Source organism: Lemur catta, chromosome 4, assembly GCF_020740605.2.
Source record: "Lemur catta isolate mLemCat1 chromosome 4, mLemCat1.pri, whole genome shotgun sequence".
NCBI classification, from domain to species: Eukaryota; Metazoa; Chordata; class Mammalia; order Primates; family Lemuridae; genus Lemur; species Lemur catta.
Window position 1 is genome coordinate 52,633,722 of NC_059131.1, and position 17,761 is coordinate 52,651,482.

General features: G+C 34.0%; 1 protein-coding gene across 1 annotated transcript in view; it reads right to left on the reverse strand.

The window, feature by feature from the left end:
* Positions 1-17,761, reverse strand: part of PPP3R1 (protein phosphatase 3 regulatory subunit B, alpha) — a 64,851-nt gene that overhangs the window by 2,942 nt on the left and 44,148 nt on the right. The window contains exons 3-5 of the mRNA XM_045549753.1: positions 5,867-6,043; positions 4,827-4,886; positions 4,120-4,304 (exon numbers count right to left, since the gene is read on the reverse strand). Of these exons, the coding sequence (XP_045405709.1) occupies positions 4,120-4,304; positions 4,827-4,886; positions 5,867-6,043 (422 nt within the window). The remainder of the gene's footprint in view (positions 1-4,119; positions 4,305-4,826; positions 4,887-5,866; positions 6,044-17,761) is intronic.

Sequence of the window (17,761 nt, forward strand, 5' to 3'; positions counted from 1 at the left end):
TTGGCCCCCTTCCAGACACCAGCCATCTCCCCTCCTCCGACGAACCCCCTGCCCTCGCCCCCCCCCCCACAGTAGCTACTATCTTGACTTTTAACATCATGGATTAATTCTGTCTGTTTCTGTATATTTATAAATGGAGTCTTTTGTGTCTGCTTCTTTCACTTAACATTACAGTTGTGAGATTAATCCACGTTGTGTACAGATGTATCTGCATTATTTTTAAATTTATTTTTTAAAAACTTTATTTGAAAAATAAAGCATAAACAGCCAATTAGTTGTACAACTCCTGCTACAAAAAGAGCACTTTGCCACATGCATTCATTCTCTATCTATTTCCTTTTATGTAGAGGCAGTAACTTAAAATTTTCAGCTTTCAGTATTTACCTCCAGGTCTCCAAATAACATTCCTACAGTGCCTCTTCTTAATTTTGAAGCTTTAGCCATTATCCATTAACTTCCCACTCCAAAAGACGAAGATTTTGGCTTTCACACACGCGTATTTCCTACCCCCTATACTTCCCACACTTCACACCATTCCAATAGTTATATATTTATGTTGATTAGATGGAAATTCAGCATTTTATACACTGTTATTTATAACTATGTAAAATGCTATTTACAGCTAAACAGAATTATGTACTATGATTACTTTTTCTTTCCTGCATATTTGTTTTGGTACAGTTAATAACCATCCAATCTTTTCCTTTGCTGGGTGTTCTATGTATTTATCATTAACTCAGACCCAAATTTTTGTTCTAAATATATTCAAAAAATACATTCTGTGATTCTATCTATTTTATTATTTTGAAAGCACTCTCTGAGCCAACTGCTGTGCTCTACCTGTTTGCTCTCCAGGCTTGTCATCTCTGGCTCTCCCTTCACCACTGTCCTGTGGGTCTCCTCTCTCATGCTGGACCCTCTGCTTCCTGGATCCCGCACTCTCTTTTGATTTACATATGACCTTATTACAGTGGAGCACATCCCACTGTAGCTGCCAAATAGGAGGCCTTATATACCTGACAATGTTTTTTTTCTACCGTCTAATTTAATTGAGTTTGTAGAGAATTTTAGGCTGGAAATAACTGTCCCTCAGAATTGCAAAGGCAATGCTCCACTTGTCTTCTGGTTTCTAACTTTGCCACTGAGAAAGTTGGTGCCATCACCATTCTTGATTCTTTGTATGAAGCCCCTTTCCCATCCCTCCACCAGATCACCCCAGCTCTTTGGAAATTTGCAAAACCACCTCTTCATTCCCACTGTTTTGAAATTTCATGACAATGTGCCTAGGTCCAGATTATTTTTATATCCTATGTTGGATATTCAGTAAGTCCTTTCAGTGTGACAGAAAACATACTACTTTTGGTTCTGAGGTTCCTGATTCAGTTTTGATGATTATCTTCCCCCCATTTTCTTTCTGGAACCCCTAGATTGGGTGTTACAGCTCTTAAAATGGATATTTACATTTAAATTTTCAAGAGCTCTTTTACATATTATCCAATTTTTGTTTCAAGGATTCAATAGTATATTATTGTCACATTACCCTAAGGGCAATAATGACAGGTTTTTGTTTTGCTTTTAAAGCTTTTACTGGCTTTGCCTCACCTGTTTGTCCCAAGCTTCGTTTTTGGGTTTGGTTTTGCGTCTATATTCCATATTAGAAGTTTTCCTACTATGTCTGGTGATCCTTGGTTCTGCTTTTGTGGAAAGGGCACTGGAGCCTCTCTGTATATGATGGGGCTGTTGACTGTGAGCTACACTGTGAGAGATCTGCTGGGACCATTTTTTTGGGAGGTAAGATTTCCTAAAGAGGGCTCTTTCCTACCTCTTGCCTAGAAGGTATAAACCCCAGCTGCCAGGGAGTCAGGTAGGTCCAGAAAGAAGGCTAGAGGTGTCAACATGCAAATACACTTATTTTCACTTACTCCTCAACACACACACACCCCTATCACTGCCTCATGTTTCGCAGCCTAGAGACTCTACCCAGTATCCCACTAGGGTGCAGAAGAGACAGGTGCCTAGCTGAACAGAGTAGGGGAAGAAATCTAGTGTTTCAATTCCTTCTTAAAACAGACTTTGACCAATCCTCCTGGTTTTTAGCCTCATCTTCCTCCCCACTTTCAGAGCTACCTATGCCACTAATTTCCGAGCCTTTTTCAGGGATTCTCCATTATAAACCAGATTGCTTCTCAGATTTCTAAGCTACTAGGTTACTGAACCATTCAGCTTTCTAAATTACCACATCTAATGCTGTTTTCTCTGATGTTCATTTTGTCCTTGTGAGTTCATAACCTTTTCTTTTTAACCCATTTCATTTCATTGGAGTTTTAAGAGGAAGCAAAAATAAATACATGGGTTCAATCCACCAACTTTAATCCTGTCACTATCATTTTTAAGATTTGTATATGATAAGTACACTAAAAATTTTAAAGCACGTATATAGTACATGACCTTATAAAATAACTTTTCCCATCTCTTTTATTGTTATAGCTTTAGAAGTCAGAATAAAAAGAACTCAATGAAGCCAAATATATGTTTGACTAATGAAGCTGGTTTTAAACACAAAATAAACATTTTTCTCCATTCACAGATTATGCCCCTCAAAAATACAAGCAAAAGCAATGTATTATAAATCTTGGGAAACGAACTCAGGCTTAGCTTAGGTCTTCAGTGTCGATAATAGCATCATTTCTATACATAAAGATATATTTTTACTTCCAGTGATAAGTGAAGCCTTTGTTATATTTTATATTTACTAAATGCAAGCAGTCTTCATTCATCTACTATACATCCCCTCCACACCACTCTAGGCAAGAGTTTACCACTCATTTTGTTCCCCCAAGGCTTGGGGTTTCTTCTTTTCTTTCCTTCTTTTGAAAACTGGCTGCTATCTATGATGCCACTACCAGCCTGGTCTCATGTCACACTTAACCACATGCTGGTCCACAGGGGTCCTTCAGTGATCTCTGGCAACGATGAAGGAGGAGAAGTAGAGGGACAGCAAACACTTGTAGCAGAACCACCTGGAGAGTCTCAAGTTTCAAGTCCACCTAACCCTTTCAAAAAGACAGTCTATTCTTTACACTAGAGCACCACCCTACCTTTTGAAACAAAATGCCAAGATAGTTTTCCCTTCTGATAAAGGAAGATGCTTAAAGGATAGTATGAACTTCTACTAAAATGCCAAAGTAGCTACATTTTGGTCCTTGCATAACACACAACTATCAAAGTCACCTGTTTTCCTCTTGTGATTTAATTTAAAAAAAAAGAAAGAAAGAAAGAAAAGAAAAGAAGGGAAGGGAAATCTTCCCCTAGAAGTATCCAATCATGACTGACTGAAAAAATTTAAAACTTTTAAATTTTTGCCTCTACTCTGGATGCTCCATTATTCTCTAGTGTTTCTAGCTTGCAGTTAAAAATCCTTATAACCCATCAAAAAGCTACTATCTTTGCTTTAAAGGCAGAAGGTGAGAAAAGAAGCTAAGTGGTTGTGCTCCTGTTTGGAAGCAACAACTGGTAGCAAATCCCTGGGACTCCTGCCGAAAGGCAGTCAACTGGGAAGCCAAGTTGTTGCCCCAGTTTCCATTTAGAGTTAGTATCCTAGGGCCCCCCATCCCTACCTGTGCCCTTGCCCCAGAACACGAGAAGCATCTATCAATAAGCTTGGAAAAGGAGGGGGAGAAAAGTCATGACTTACACTGCCTAGCAGTGAGTTTAGGACAGACAGAGACTCTCCATTTCTGTTGTCCCTAGTAAGCCAAGTTTCTGATATTCCCACCTGAAATCCATGAACACGTATTTCCCACAGAAGTATTTCCAAACATGTTTATTTTTAAGTGAACTTTAAGAATATAACCTAGTTGTAATTTGGGGGTTACAATAAGTTACTAGTACCATTCTTGTGGCATCTGATCAGAGGATTACTAAGAATACTAATTCTTGAGAATAATAATTGTCAATTACTAAAAAGAACACACTTCAAAACTTTGAATATGGGACAATTAGGCAAAATCAAATACATAAATTTTTAAGACAAAATACTTATAAGCAATTTTCTATTAAGTGGTTTTTAAAACATGTTATTAAAATGTAACTAATGAAAGAACCGGCTTTTATACTTACAGCACAGAATTCTTCAAAGGATATTCTTCCATCTCCATCCTTATCTGCATTTATTATGGTTTTGTCTACAATTTGCTGTAACTGTGTATCTTTCAGATTGTTCCCCACCATCATCTTCAACACCTGGAAGAGTTCTCCATTGGAAATATAGCCATCTTTATCCATGTCATAGATACGAAAAGCAACTAAGAAAAGAGGAAGAAAAATCAACGGGAATTATAAGGCAATAATCACAAGTGAATACTTGCAATGAGTAAGAGTATGGGCTATAGAGTCAAGACTGCCTGGGACAATTAGTATAGCCCAAGGTAAATTACTTAATTTTGCTAAGCTTCAGTTTTTGTACAGATAAAACTAAGGATAATAATAGTTCCAACCTCTCAGGTTCTTTAGAACATTTCTTCCCACTTTCATCATAAAATCTCTTAGCCAAGTTACATATGTAGTTTATATGACTGTTTTCAGTAAAAGGAAATTCTGCTTTGCTTCTATCCAACTAAAAGCAACAATGACACATTATTCAAATATACTAGTTGCAAGTGCCCTAAAAGGATTTTTCACCAGAAAGTAAAATTTCTGTTATATCTACCAATAACAGTCTAGAATAAAAGATATCTTTAAGAATATTTTATAAAGAATTTTATAATGCAGTATGGAATGGTAGGGATGTAAGAGGAAAAAGGAAACCAGTGAAGAAAAATACTTACACCTCAACTTCTGCTCCTTATCTCCTTTGACACTGAACTGAGAGACTCCCTCAATGAATTCTGAATAAGAGTTAAAAATGTTTACAAATCAGAACTTTCAATGTTTTACACAGAAAGATAATATTTACCTTACATACCCACAAAAGCATATTTCCTTGCTGCAAAACAAAATACACTAGCAGTGTTTAAAAATGAAAATGCCAAATCTGAAACCTCAACAAGCGAGGTTCTATATATTTTTTCTTATTTGAACTTGGAGTTCTCTAAGGTCAATCAATTTAAACAAGTATTTGTTAAGTACCACAAAGTGTAACACTCAAAAACATATTCTTTAAGCTATTTAGCTCTTTCATCTTAGAATATGACTATAAAAAGGGACTTAAAAAACACTATTGATTGTTTTGACAGAACAAAAATAATTTTGGATTTGTTTCAAAACTCAGAATCACTTAAATACATTGTTAGAAATTTTATGACAAATGATCATTTTTCTTCATTGCCTGCTAAGCATTAAATCATCAGTTTTAGATCCCTTCACTTATAATTCAGTTCCCCAAACTAAATAACATCTGCTGACAATTCCCTGGTAAAATGTTTAGTTACTTATAAGTATAGAATCAAATATAAAATTATTTATCATGTTAATATTAGCAATAGCATTGAGTGTCTTTATAAAATCTAGATTAACTAAATTAATCCTCCTCTATGATAATGCGCACACACCCCTACTACTACAGTTTATTTTTTACTGCTGACTTAGTATAGGTCTCATTCTATACTAAGTATACTATACTATAATGCAGCTTCTCATGTTGTATAAATTGCCTTAAAGTGAGATGAAATTTCTAAAAACAATGGAAGTATTTAATCGTATCACAGATTTTGAGGTTTCAACATAATCTATTATTATAAGATCACAAAGAATATAAAGACAGTACGGAAAAACTAAAATTTTCAAACATTTTTGTGCCTAGAGCTGTAAGACTACACACAGGTTAACTTTTTGTGATTAAAAACAAAACGCACAACTACTTCCTTACCTTTGAAGTCTACTTCTCCATTCCCATCTGTGTCGAATATATCTATTACTCGCTGTACTAAAGGATTCTGTTGTAACTCAGGCAGAGACATGAACTCTTCCACACTCAAAGAACCAGAATTGTCCAAATCGAGCTTCTTAAATCTCTTTCCTAACCTTTTAATCTCATCCGCATCAACTAGAAGCAAACAAAAAAAGTAGCAAGATTTTAAAAAATGATTTTATGATAGTTTTAGGGGAAAAAAAAAACAGCAGCTACCCAATGGTTTAATTTCCAATTTGATTAAAAGAGTAATACATACTGTTGACTAATTTCTAATAGAGAATATATATCATAAACATTTTTGTTTGTGTACCTTTCTTTTTGTTTGCACCTGCCATTACATACAGCCCACTGTATGCTGAGTCCCAAGATAGTCTAGGATTGACAATGCTAAAGCTGATCACAGAGGTCACACAAGTTATTCCAGGATTGACAATGCTAAGCTGATCATGGAGGTCCTACTAGACAAGCTACATTAACCCGTTCTGTACACCAAAGCACATTTATTTTCATTTTTCTTTTTAAATTTTAATTGACTTTATTTCTAAAGTAAATGGCTCAAAACCAAAGGGTATTCAAAATTCAAAATTTCCTTCCCATCCCACCCTAAGACATCCAACTCCCTTCCTTGGAGGCAATGCTGCCAGTTTCTTGAATATTCTTCCTGAGATACTCTTTGCAAGTATGAGCAAATAAAACACAGCTTTTACTTCTCTTATCCAAAAACAGAAAAACCAACAAAATTTACCTTTCAACACTTTAAAAGAGAAAAAAATAACAATTTAAGAAATGTTTGTATTACTTTGTAAGTACTCTATAAAAATTCAGTATCATCTTTTATCATATACATTCTTAAACATTTAAGTCATTTTCTTCTAAATTATACCATTTTCATTCTTCTAAAATATCAGACTAGTGCACATAATTTTGATCATGGCTTAAGAGAAATAATATGTACAAATATATTTTAAAAATTAAAGACAACCACCAACTTTTTAAAAGAAAATTAACAAGGCAAATGTTATACTGCCCATGAATATATATGTATTATAGCCCACAATATTAGCAACAAGACTGCAAAAAAAGCTGTTTTGACAGCTTAAATATATGGCATCCTCATTGTAAGAACTCAAAAATTAAAGTATATATTTTTAAACTGTAAAAGTATTATACTAAAATGGAATAGAACTATAATTATCTGCACTATTAAAGTAAAAACTGACCAACTACAAGATGGTGCTATAATGTGAATTAGCACATATGTAACTGATAGAGGAGAGTGATGTCAGTACAGCATAGAAATTTCATTGGTTCATTGGGATTTTTCCCAGTATATTATAAAGGGATCAGGGGCAAGTTTCTCAATTAAAAAGAAAGTCTTAATATATGAAGGCCTCAAGAAAAAGTGGTGAAACAATAACTGCCTCCCTTTAGAGAAAACAAGAGCAAATTTAGTGGCTTCAAGAATCTTGAGACTTCCAACATCATGTTAACTGGTGAAAATTAAGGGTGCAGATGAAGAAGTTGTAAAGACAATTTTTCATGTTTTAATCCTCCCAACTCCCCCAAAACTATTAATGAAGGTTATGGTGTTTAATATAAATGCCAGAGTTAATTTGTATTTGTATTTTTAAGATCATTATTATTTATGTCAGTACTGTTACAAAGCTGCATAATTTGAGTGTTCTACCCTATCCATATCTTCCCCAGATATGTGATTTTGCAGCATCTAAGGTTTTTCAGAAACACATATATTGTCTTACATCAGAAATGCCTTTACATTGGTTTAATGAAAAAAATTATCTTAAATACTGCTGCAAATGGTAAAATACACATACAGTCAGGCATTGCTTAACAACGTCATTTGGCAATTCTGTCATTATGTGAACCTCATACAGTGTACTTACACAAACCTAGATAAGTATAGCCTAAATATTTTCAGTGAGTATTAATTATAAGTTTTTCAGATTTAAAACTTACTGATTAAAACCCCATTAATATTTAAAGTAAAACTCTACTTATCTAACCAGACATCAGTAAACCATTCAGAACAGTTTCTTAAAGTTCACAGATTTTGCTGAAAGCTACCCTCTCCGTGCTTGCTTTAATTTTACATACATACCAAGGATTAACTATTTCTTTCTTGTAATCTTTAGTTTTGCCTTAGTTTAGAACCACACACCAGAAAAGGTGATGGGGAAATTGAACATAACAGATCACAAAGGTACATTAGAAGTTGACCAGGAAAGACATAGACTGTATCATTAATGGAAAGATGGAAGGCAGAAATGTAGGACCATTAATATTTACGGAAAGAATTTACTAGACTATATTTATTGAAGTGGGGACATGTAAAATAGTTCAGCAAGTTGTCTATTAAGAGACTGAAATTGAGGCACTTGAAAGATTATGTTTCAGTAACTTAGCAAAACCCTCTAATTTGGAAGACAGCATTCCAGTCTTGATGAATGAATAAGGAATATTAACACTGGAGAATAAGGGGAAATCATAAATCATCAAACATATTTCATTCAATCCATCCTTTTTTACACTGCAGATAGCAATCTTTCTAAAAGGCAAATTCAGTCAAATCGCTAGCTCCTATGATTTAAATCTTCTAGTGGTTTCCTAATGTAAACAGAATAAAAAGCCTAAAGCCACTAACAATATTTAGCCTCAAGATAAATTTCCACCTTATCTCTTCCCCCATTTCCTTTCTTTAGCTACAATATTCTTGGTACAGTTCTGTTATAGTATAAATTTTAAACCTCCACATTTCCTTATAAACTCTCTGCTGGAATGTCCTTGCCTAACTCTCCATTTATGAGACTCCTACCAAATTTTCTCTGATTAAAGCAAGGGGGTTGCTATTAACAATATATTGTATAGTTAGTTGTATCATCACCTCTCTCTCTGACAAAAGCCCTTAAAGCAATATGTAAAATCTATTTACTTTCTTTTGCTTTAAATAGCTTATGAAATATCATAAAGTAGTTGATACCTGTCCAGGATTAGTTAAAACCTTCCTCAAAGGCAGCAATTGTGCCAGTAATCATACTTTACCTCGGCAATAAATGGTTTCTTAAAAAGCCCTTAGAGGTATGACTTGGAGGGAAGGAGCTCTACCTATTTAATCTTTCCATTCATCACCATTCCCATGTACCCCATGCAGTTAAACTGACTTGAGCTTCTTTAAGAAGTCAGTGTGGTATGTAAAGAGGCAGTGTCTGTTCTCCAACCACCCATTTATTTCCTCCTTCTCTCCCCCCACTTCCTTTCAACTAGGATTACAATGAGTAAGACAAATTCAGTATTTACTATCTAGTTGAGGCTAGCTGAGCAACTAGAGGAGTTCACACCTAAATCTGTCTGGGATAGTTAAAAATGGCTAGCTTGAAAAGCAATGCCATAAATATTTTTTAAAGGAAAGATCTAAGAAAGCTAGCTTTCAACAACAAATGGTAAAAAAATAGTTCTTTTAGGTATCAAATGAAGTCACTTATTTGGTCGTTACTGTCACCAGAGAAGCAGTTATTCAAACAGTTCCACCTGGATGTGTTGCAGGATATTAAAGTATACTTTAAATTAACAGCGTTTTAATTCTTAAAATATCAGTACTTAGCAATCTCCTACAAATTAGGCACAGATCTCTAAAAAAGATCAAACCCATCTTGTTAGCACCATTTAATGTTTCAGTATATTCACTGATGATGATCTGCACTTAGCACCAGTTAAATGTTGAAGAACAAATTCCAACTAACTTTTGGTGCCATCTTTCATTAAAGATTTTTCTTCCTACTGCTTAGGATCATACTCCTTTAAAACAGATGGACCAGGAAAAACAAACAAACCTCACCCTCTTGACTCATCTTGTGACTCAGAGATACCCTTTTACACATGTTTTGCCAAGTTGAAACTCACGCTATTTTTCCACTCTTTGGAAGGACATCTTTGGAGAAACTACCTGTTTTAATAGCCGAATATGCCTACATATTTAATTTAAATTATAACAGACAAGGTATTACAATAAAGAATCTTAAAGTCATATACACTGTTACCTAAAATTTAAGCAAGGCAGTAAACATTTAAATCTTTTAGCTTGAGTTTATGAAATATAAAAATATGTAATAAGGCATTGATGGAATGCTTACAAAAAACCCACCAAATTAAACTGCTGACACCTTACCTGGATCAATGCACTGAGTATTCTCAGGGGTAAATGTGAAATTTGGATGGTAACTCAGTTTTAACAAGTGATTTCAAGAATTTCATTAATCTTATAAAATGATTAAGAATTTGCTTTTAGAGAGCTCACGTAGCTATAGTAAATTTTAGTATTTTCAACTGGACATATTAATACTAGAGCAATACTAATAGAAGGTTACATATTCATTCATCACCCTTTCACATGGAGAAACATAAACGAGCTCCCTTTATTATACTTATCTATTTCTCTTATTTAGAAAAAAGGAATATAAAGAGATTCCAAAACAGTGAAGAAGAGACCAGGGTCTCTGGCTCTTAAAACATTGCTATTAATACATACACAACAAGCTGCCATTGAACTGTTAGGACTAAAAGTAAAAACAACTTGAGGTCTAAACTTTTAGATGATTTTTAAGTTTCTCAGAACAAAAAGAAAGAAATGGAATGGTAGAAAATAAACTTTCCTCAAATTTTAGCCAAGTCCCCATAACTATGTAGTGGAAAACAGCAACAGACTATTGCTCCTTCAGTAGATTCTTTTAATAGCTACTTTATAAATAATTTATTACCCATTAAAAGACTAATTCATGATTTAACAACAAAAATAAGATAAAGAAAGTCTTTTTAAATTTTCCTAACAAAAATATTTTGCAAGAAACAACTAAATTACATGTGGGATCCAGGAGAGAATCCTGGGAAAAGAAAAACTACTTTTTAAATTTCAACAGTTTTTTCACTAAAGTGGTTAATTTCTTGATTTTGATAAGTACACTGTAATTCCGTGGGATGTCAACATTAGGGAAAGCTGGCTCAGGGATATTAGAGAACTCTATTATTTGTATAGCTTTTTCATAATATCTCCTGAGTCTCCTCCAATTTGTGACAGCTCTTAATTCTTTGTCTTTCACGACCTTGAAATATTTCATTCAACATTTTGTAAAATGTCCCTCAGTTTGAATTAGCCGTTTTCTCATGATTATAATGAATTCAGGCATTTGGGCTGAGAATACCATAGAATTGTGTCCTCTGGTAAACTGTATCAAGGGGTTCATGACACCAGTATGTCTTAATACCAGTGATGTTAACTTTGATCAGTTGGCCACAGGTGCCGCCTGTCACATTTCTCCACTATAAAGCTACTATCTTTCCACTTGTAGTTAAAAAATATCCTAGGGGAAAATACTTTGAAACTATGCAAATATTCTATTTCTCCTCAAACTCTGATCTAATGTTAGCATCCACCACTGGGTCTTGTCTGCAACATTTATTGTGGTATTTGCTTAATAATGATTTTCTTTTCCCCCTTTTTCCTTCATTAATTGGAATGTTGGAGGAGGGGACCAGTCTACATCTATCCTCCACAATCTATTTCTTTATTCAATTATTTATATCAGCATGGATTCGTGGATATTTATTTTATCTGTAAGTTAAAATCTAATACTATCATTATTACTATTTTTTTTTTTTTTGAGACAGGGTCTTGCTCTATCACTCCAGCTGGAGTACAGTGGTGTGATCATAGCTCACTGCAGCCTCAAACTACTGGGCTCAAGTCATCCTCCTGCCTCAGCCTCTCGAGTAGCTGGGACTACAGCCACGTGCCACCATGCCCAGCTATTTTTTTTTTTTATTAGAGACAGGTCTCGCTATGCTGGCCAGGCTGATCTCAAACTCCTCATGATTAAGCAAGCCTCCTGCCTGAGCCTCTCAAAGTGCTGGGATTACAGGCACGAGCCACCATACCTGGCCTCTAATACTATCATTAGTTAGTTAGTTAGTCAAATTATTCCAGCTTTGGTCTTCAGGTACTACTTCCAGGTAGCTATCGTGTGACTTTTCAGCAATCTCTTTTTTCTTAGCACTTCCTTAATTTCTGACACCATAAGATGTTCAAAGCTTATCTTGACTATACATAACATTTCTAAGATATTCTCCAATCTCTTTTGTATAGCAAGAAATTTAGAAACGTACTATGGAATGAGAACTATTAGGAAATACTACTCTAATTCCGGAATCTCAGAATCTCTATCTTAGAAGTATTTTAAAAAGAACCATCAGACATCACAAAAGTATCCATGGAAAAACATGTACTGAATAACTCTTGTCCAGTCTACCACTAGAAGAAAACGAAGGCCAGGCACAGTGGCTCAGGCCTGTAATCCTAGCACTCTTGGAGGCTAAGGCAGGAGGACTGCTTGAGCTCAGGAGTTCGAGACCAGCCTGAGCAAGAGTGAGACCCCTGTTTCTACTAAAAATAGAAAAATTAGCTGGGCGTTGTGGTGCATGCCTATAGTCCCAGCTACTCAGGAGGCTGAGGCAGGAGGATCCCTTGAATCCAGAAGTTTGAGGCTACAGTGAGCTACGATGATGTCACTGCACTCTACCCAGAGCGACAGAGTGAGACTGTCGAAGAGAAGAGAAGAGAAGACAAGAGAAGACAAGACAAGACAAGACAAGACAAGACCACACCTAATAGTGTTATCAACAGAAGTTATTGAGAAGGTTTTGAACATAAAGATTAATTTAAAAATTTTAAAGTCATTAAAATTCACCTCCTACGGTAATGGCTATCTATATTTTCATGTTACCCCAAATGAGAAGTAAAATCCACCAGGGGGCGCAGCAGATAAAACCTTCACAAGCAGCTCCAAAAAACCCTCAAATTTTATAACGACTTTGTATATAGACTAGCAGTTTAAATTTATAATCTGCACAGACTAGTTTGACTACCAAATGAACAGAGCAAAGAAGACACCCTACCAATATTATGAGAGAATAGAAACAGTGTATTACAAAATAAATACACTACTTGGACACAGTCACACACATTTGTGTTGTATCTTTTCTTACACGTGAAAAACTTTCATTCATGTAAATGGTCTAGATTTTAGAAATATATCATAATTTTTTTCAAGAGACAGAGTCTCACTTTGTTGCTCACGATCATAGCTCACTGCAGCCTTGAACTACTAGGCTCAAGGGATCCTCCTGCCTCAGTCTCCCAAGTAGCTGAGACTACAGGCACACACCACTACCACCCTATATTATAATTTTAGAATGCAAGCAGTAATGTGTGCTTTTGTTGTTTCTAGATTATAATTCTTACATATACTTTTGAAACTATCCAGCAGTTGTTAAATATGCAAAAATTAGACTTAACCAACAAAAGAATTATCAAATTGTAATAAAAATGCTAAAAAAAATTTTAAACCAACTTTGACACTCAAATAATGCATTACATATATAATCCTACAGGTTTTGACAAATATATACACCCAAGTAAGCCTCACTGCAATCAAGAAAAAGAACATTACACTACTCTCAAATGTTCCCTTGGGCCCATTTGCAGTCTGTCACCCTCCCCGCTCACCATCCCAGGCAACCACTGTTCTGCTTTCTGTAACTAATTCGACCTAGAATTTCCTATATATAGGATCATACAGTATGTACTCATATGTCTATCTTCTTTTACTCACCAAATTTTTCACATTAATCCATGTTATTGCATATGTCGTTTGTCCCTTTTTATTGTAGGATATACCACAATTTGTTTATGCATTCATCTGCTGGTAGATATTCTTGCTGCTTCCAGTTTGGGGCTATTATGAATAAAGCTACTTCATGTATTAATGTATGAGTCTTTTTGTAAACAAATGTTTTCCTGGAATTGCTGGGTCACAGGGTAAGCTTATGTAACTTTCAGAAATTGTCATTTTCCAAAGTGGTGTACCATTTTACACTCCCATCAGCAATATATGAGAATTCCAGTAACTCCATATCCTTACCAACTTGTGGTACTGTTAGTTTTTTCATATACCTTTATTAGCGATGTGACTGTTCAATTTGTGAAATTCTCTATATATACACTGATGCAAGTCCTTTGTTAGATATCTCCTAACAGTTATTTTCTCCATCTCTGAGCAGCCTTGTCATAGGTGTCTTTTAAAAAACAAAAACTTTTACTTTTGATGAAATCTAACTTTTTCTCTTTATGATTCCTGTTTTGTGTGTACTAAAAATCTTTGTCCATGCCTGGCCATGAGGATTTTCTCCTATGTTTTCTTCTACAACTTCCATAGTTTTAGCTGTTAAATGTTTATAGTCCATATTATTATTATTGGTATATGGTATAAGTAAGAATAGAGGTAATTTTTTGTTCCATACAGAAATACAGCTGTTTGGTTGAAAAGGCTCCCCACATAATGGAATCTTTGTCAAAAAATCAATCAAATTATATAGACAGATAGATAGACAGACATAGATATATGGGTCTGGACCCTCTACTCTGTTCCACAGATTTATCTATCTTATACATCACCATGGTCTTTTGTTTTACGGTAAATCTTTAAATCAGGAGCACTGTCCTTTTATTTCATTCTTCTTTTTTAAAACTCTTCTGACTCTTGTAAGACCTCTGCATTTCCACATGAAATTAATAATCAGTTTGATAATTTTTACAAAATTCTTGTTGAGAATTTGATTGGGATTGGGATTGTCTTGAAACTATAGATCAATCCGAGTAGAACTGTCTATCTTAATAACAAGTTTTCCAATCTACAAATGTGGTATATCGCTCCATTTATTTAGGTCTTTTTAAATTGCTCTCAATAATGTTTTGTAATTCAGTGTAGAGATTTTATACATATTCGGTTAAATTTATACCTAAGTGTTTTAGGTTTTTATTAAGAATGAATAGTGTTTGTCCATTTTACTTTTTCAATCGTTCTTTGCTGTCATATAGAAATTCCATTGATTTCTGTACATTGTCCTTATATCCTACAATCTTGCTGAATTCACTTATTCTAGTAACTTAGGATTTGCTCTCTCTATACAGAGAGAGAGAGGGAAAGATATAGGTATATATGTATCATCTGAGAATAAAGGCAATTTTAATACTTCCTTTCCAATCTCAATATTTTTTCTTTTTCTTGACTTAATATAGTGACCAGGACTTGTAATACAATGCTGACTAGGCATAGTCAGAGTGATAAATCTTGCTTTTCTTCCCCAATCTTAGGTGGAAACTATTCAGTCTTTCACAATAAGATATGATGTAAGCTGTAGGTTTTTGAGTACGTGCCTGTTATCAGGTTGAGAAAGTTCCCCTCTATTCCTAGGTTGCTAATGGTATTTATCATGAAAGAGTATTGAATTTTGTCAAATACTTTGTTATACTGAAAGATTTTTTTCTCTCTTTTATTTTGTCCACATAGTGAATTACATTAATTGATTTTTGAATGTTAAAATCATACTCCTGGTTTAAAAAAAAAAAACCTTGGTCTTGTTATATATCCTTTTTACACACTGCCAAATTTGCTTTACAAATGGTTAATGCACATATGTTCATGGAGAATTTTGATCTATATTCTATATTGGTTTTCTTATAATGTCTTGGGTATTGCTATCAGGGTAATGCTAACTTCTATTTTCCAGAAGAATCTAGGTAAGATTGGATTTTTTTTCCATTAAATGTTTGATAGAATTTACAATTAAAGTCACTTGGACCTGGAGTTTTCTTTGTGGAAAGATTTTGAAATAAGAATTCAATTTCATCAATAGATATAAAGCTATATTTATGTCTAAATTTTCACTTACTATTTCACTGATTATTTCCCCTTTTATTTTATCGACTACATCTACTAAATCAGACAAGACCAATGGAGATAAGATTAAAAAAAATACATCTGAAATTTTTTTCAGACAGACGCTATTACTCTCTGTATTTGTTTCCCAAGTCATTCTTTTCCTGTATTTTTCCATATTTTGCTCTAACACATTCTTAGGAAGATTGAAGAATGTATATTTTTGCTAGACAGATAGCTAGGATTTTTCACCAGCTAATATAACTGACTTCTATATACTAGCTCCAAAATTACTCAACTTTGTGCTAGATAACCAAATTACTGTATGTCATGAACCTCAGTACTGAAACTACAAATTTGTTAGTGCTGCCATGATACCAAAATTTGACAGTGTGGGTAAAGAAAACTGAGTTAGCACTTTGCTCAAGACTACTTGTCTAAAAATTTGAAATGTTTTAAAATATAATAGAAAATCCAGGAATTATTATTTTTTTAAAGAAAAAAAGGACTGTAACAGCAAAACAAGGTAGCAATCCAAATTATTTAAGTTTATGCACCATACTTAAGAAATCCTTTGTCCCTCTCTTCATTACTCAATTCTAAAGCTTTATTGAAAGTAGGCAGAATATAAATAATTCTCAGTGACTAGGTGAAATAAATTAGAAGTCAGGATCACTAAATTCCTAAGTAAATGATAAATGAAAGCTGCTGACAAATTGTTTAAGAAGCATTAACTATAAGATATATTTATGAAAATTTTAATTTAAAGCAACAAATGTATGAATCAATTTCAAAGTTAATGACATACCATTTTTTAAAATAATAAATGGCATCTTAGGAATAAAATGTTTCAAAAACATTTTTACCTATTCACATGCAAACCAAATTTTTATTGATATTAACAATGTTTACTCTAAAGATTTCTGAGATGATGAATAAAAGTTTGGGAGTGAATGAGAAACCAGCATTTAGAATACACATTATTAAAAACTGAAGTGAATTAAGCCAGTCCATATAAGAAAGCAATGTTGAAATGGAGGAGGAAATAAAATTAACTTTAGATTAAGAAAAACCTCAATCTAAGAATATGAACTTGTAAACCTCTCTGAGACAATCTGATTAAGAGCAGACATTAACAGCAAAGTAAGTCAGTACGTCTAAATTTTCATGTCACCTGTAAATATTCAAACTAGAAACAAAACTGCTGGAATGTGACTGTTTACTCAAAACTGGAGCAGCATTCTAATGGATAGAAATGTTTTCAAGATTTCTACAGATAGTTCATTATGCAAAAGGAAACATTCCTTCAGAGTCTGCCAAGCTCTTCTTGGGTCACCTTCTAGCAAAAGAAAGCTGAGAAATCTTTTTAGATAAAACACTTAATCTTTCATCAACATTCAATCTACAAAATAGGCCTGTATTTACTAATTTTATCCAAATCATTCAGAATTATATTGGTTTTATCAACAATAAAAACTAGTTGAATCTGATTTTCCACTCATATCTTCAATTCATGCCCCAATCTAGTCCTCTGCTTTAACTATCTAAAGTATTATCTTGCACAAAGTCACTTTTCCAAGTTATCATGCCAAGTTACAACTAAGGTCTCAACTTGGAGCAAATCACCCCAACAGGTATACATTTCCTAGTCCAGACAGGTTAACTAACAAAGTCACAATGGCCTAGAATAACTTAATTCAATAAAAATCCAACAATGAACTTTGAATGACAAAAATTCAGAGAATAACTATGTCCTAGACAAATCCAGTTTTGCCTATATTCATTCATGCGGACAAACATAACATTAATATTATAAGATTTACTACGAGAGGATATGTAGTACAGTGAATAAAAATATGACTCGGAAGCATGATTGCCTAAAATCAAATAATTGCTCTGTTACTTCACTTGCTATGTGACTTTAGGCCAGTTATTTAAAGTCTCTGTTTCTATTTTCTCATCTGTACAATGGGGAAAGTAACAGAGCCTCTCTCATGAGGCTAATGTGAGGATTAAAAGGGTTAAAATATGTAAAGTGCTTAGAATAGTGCCTGACACATGGTAA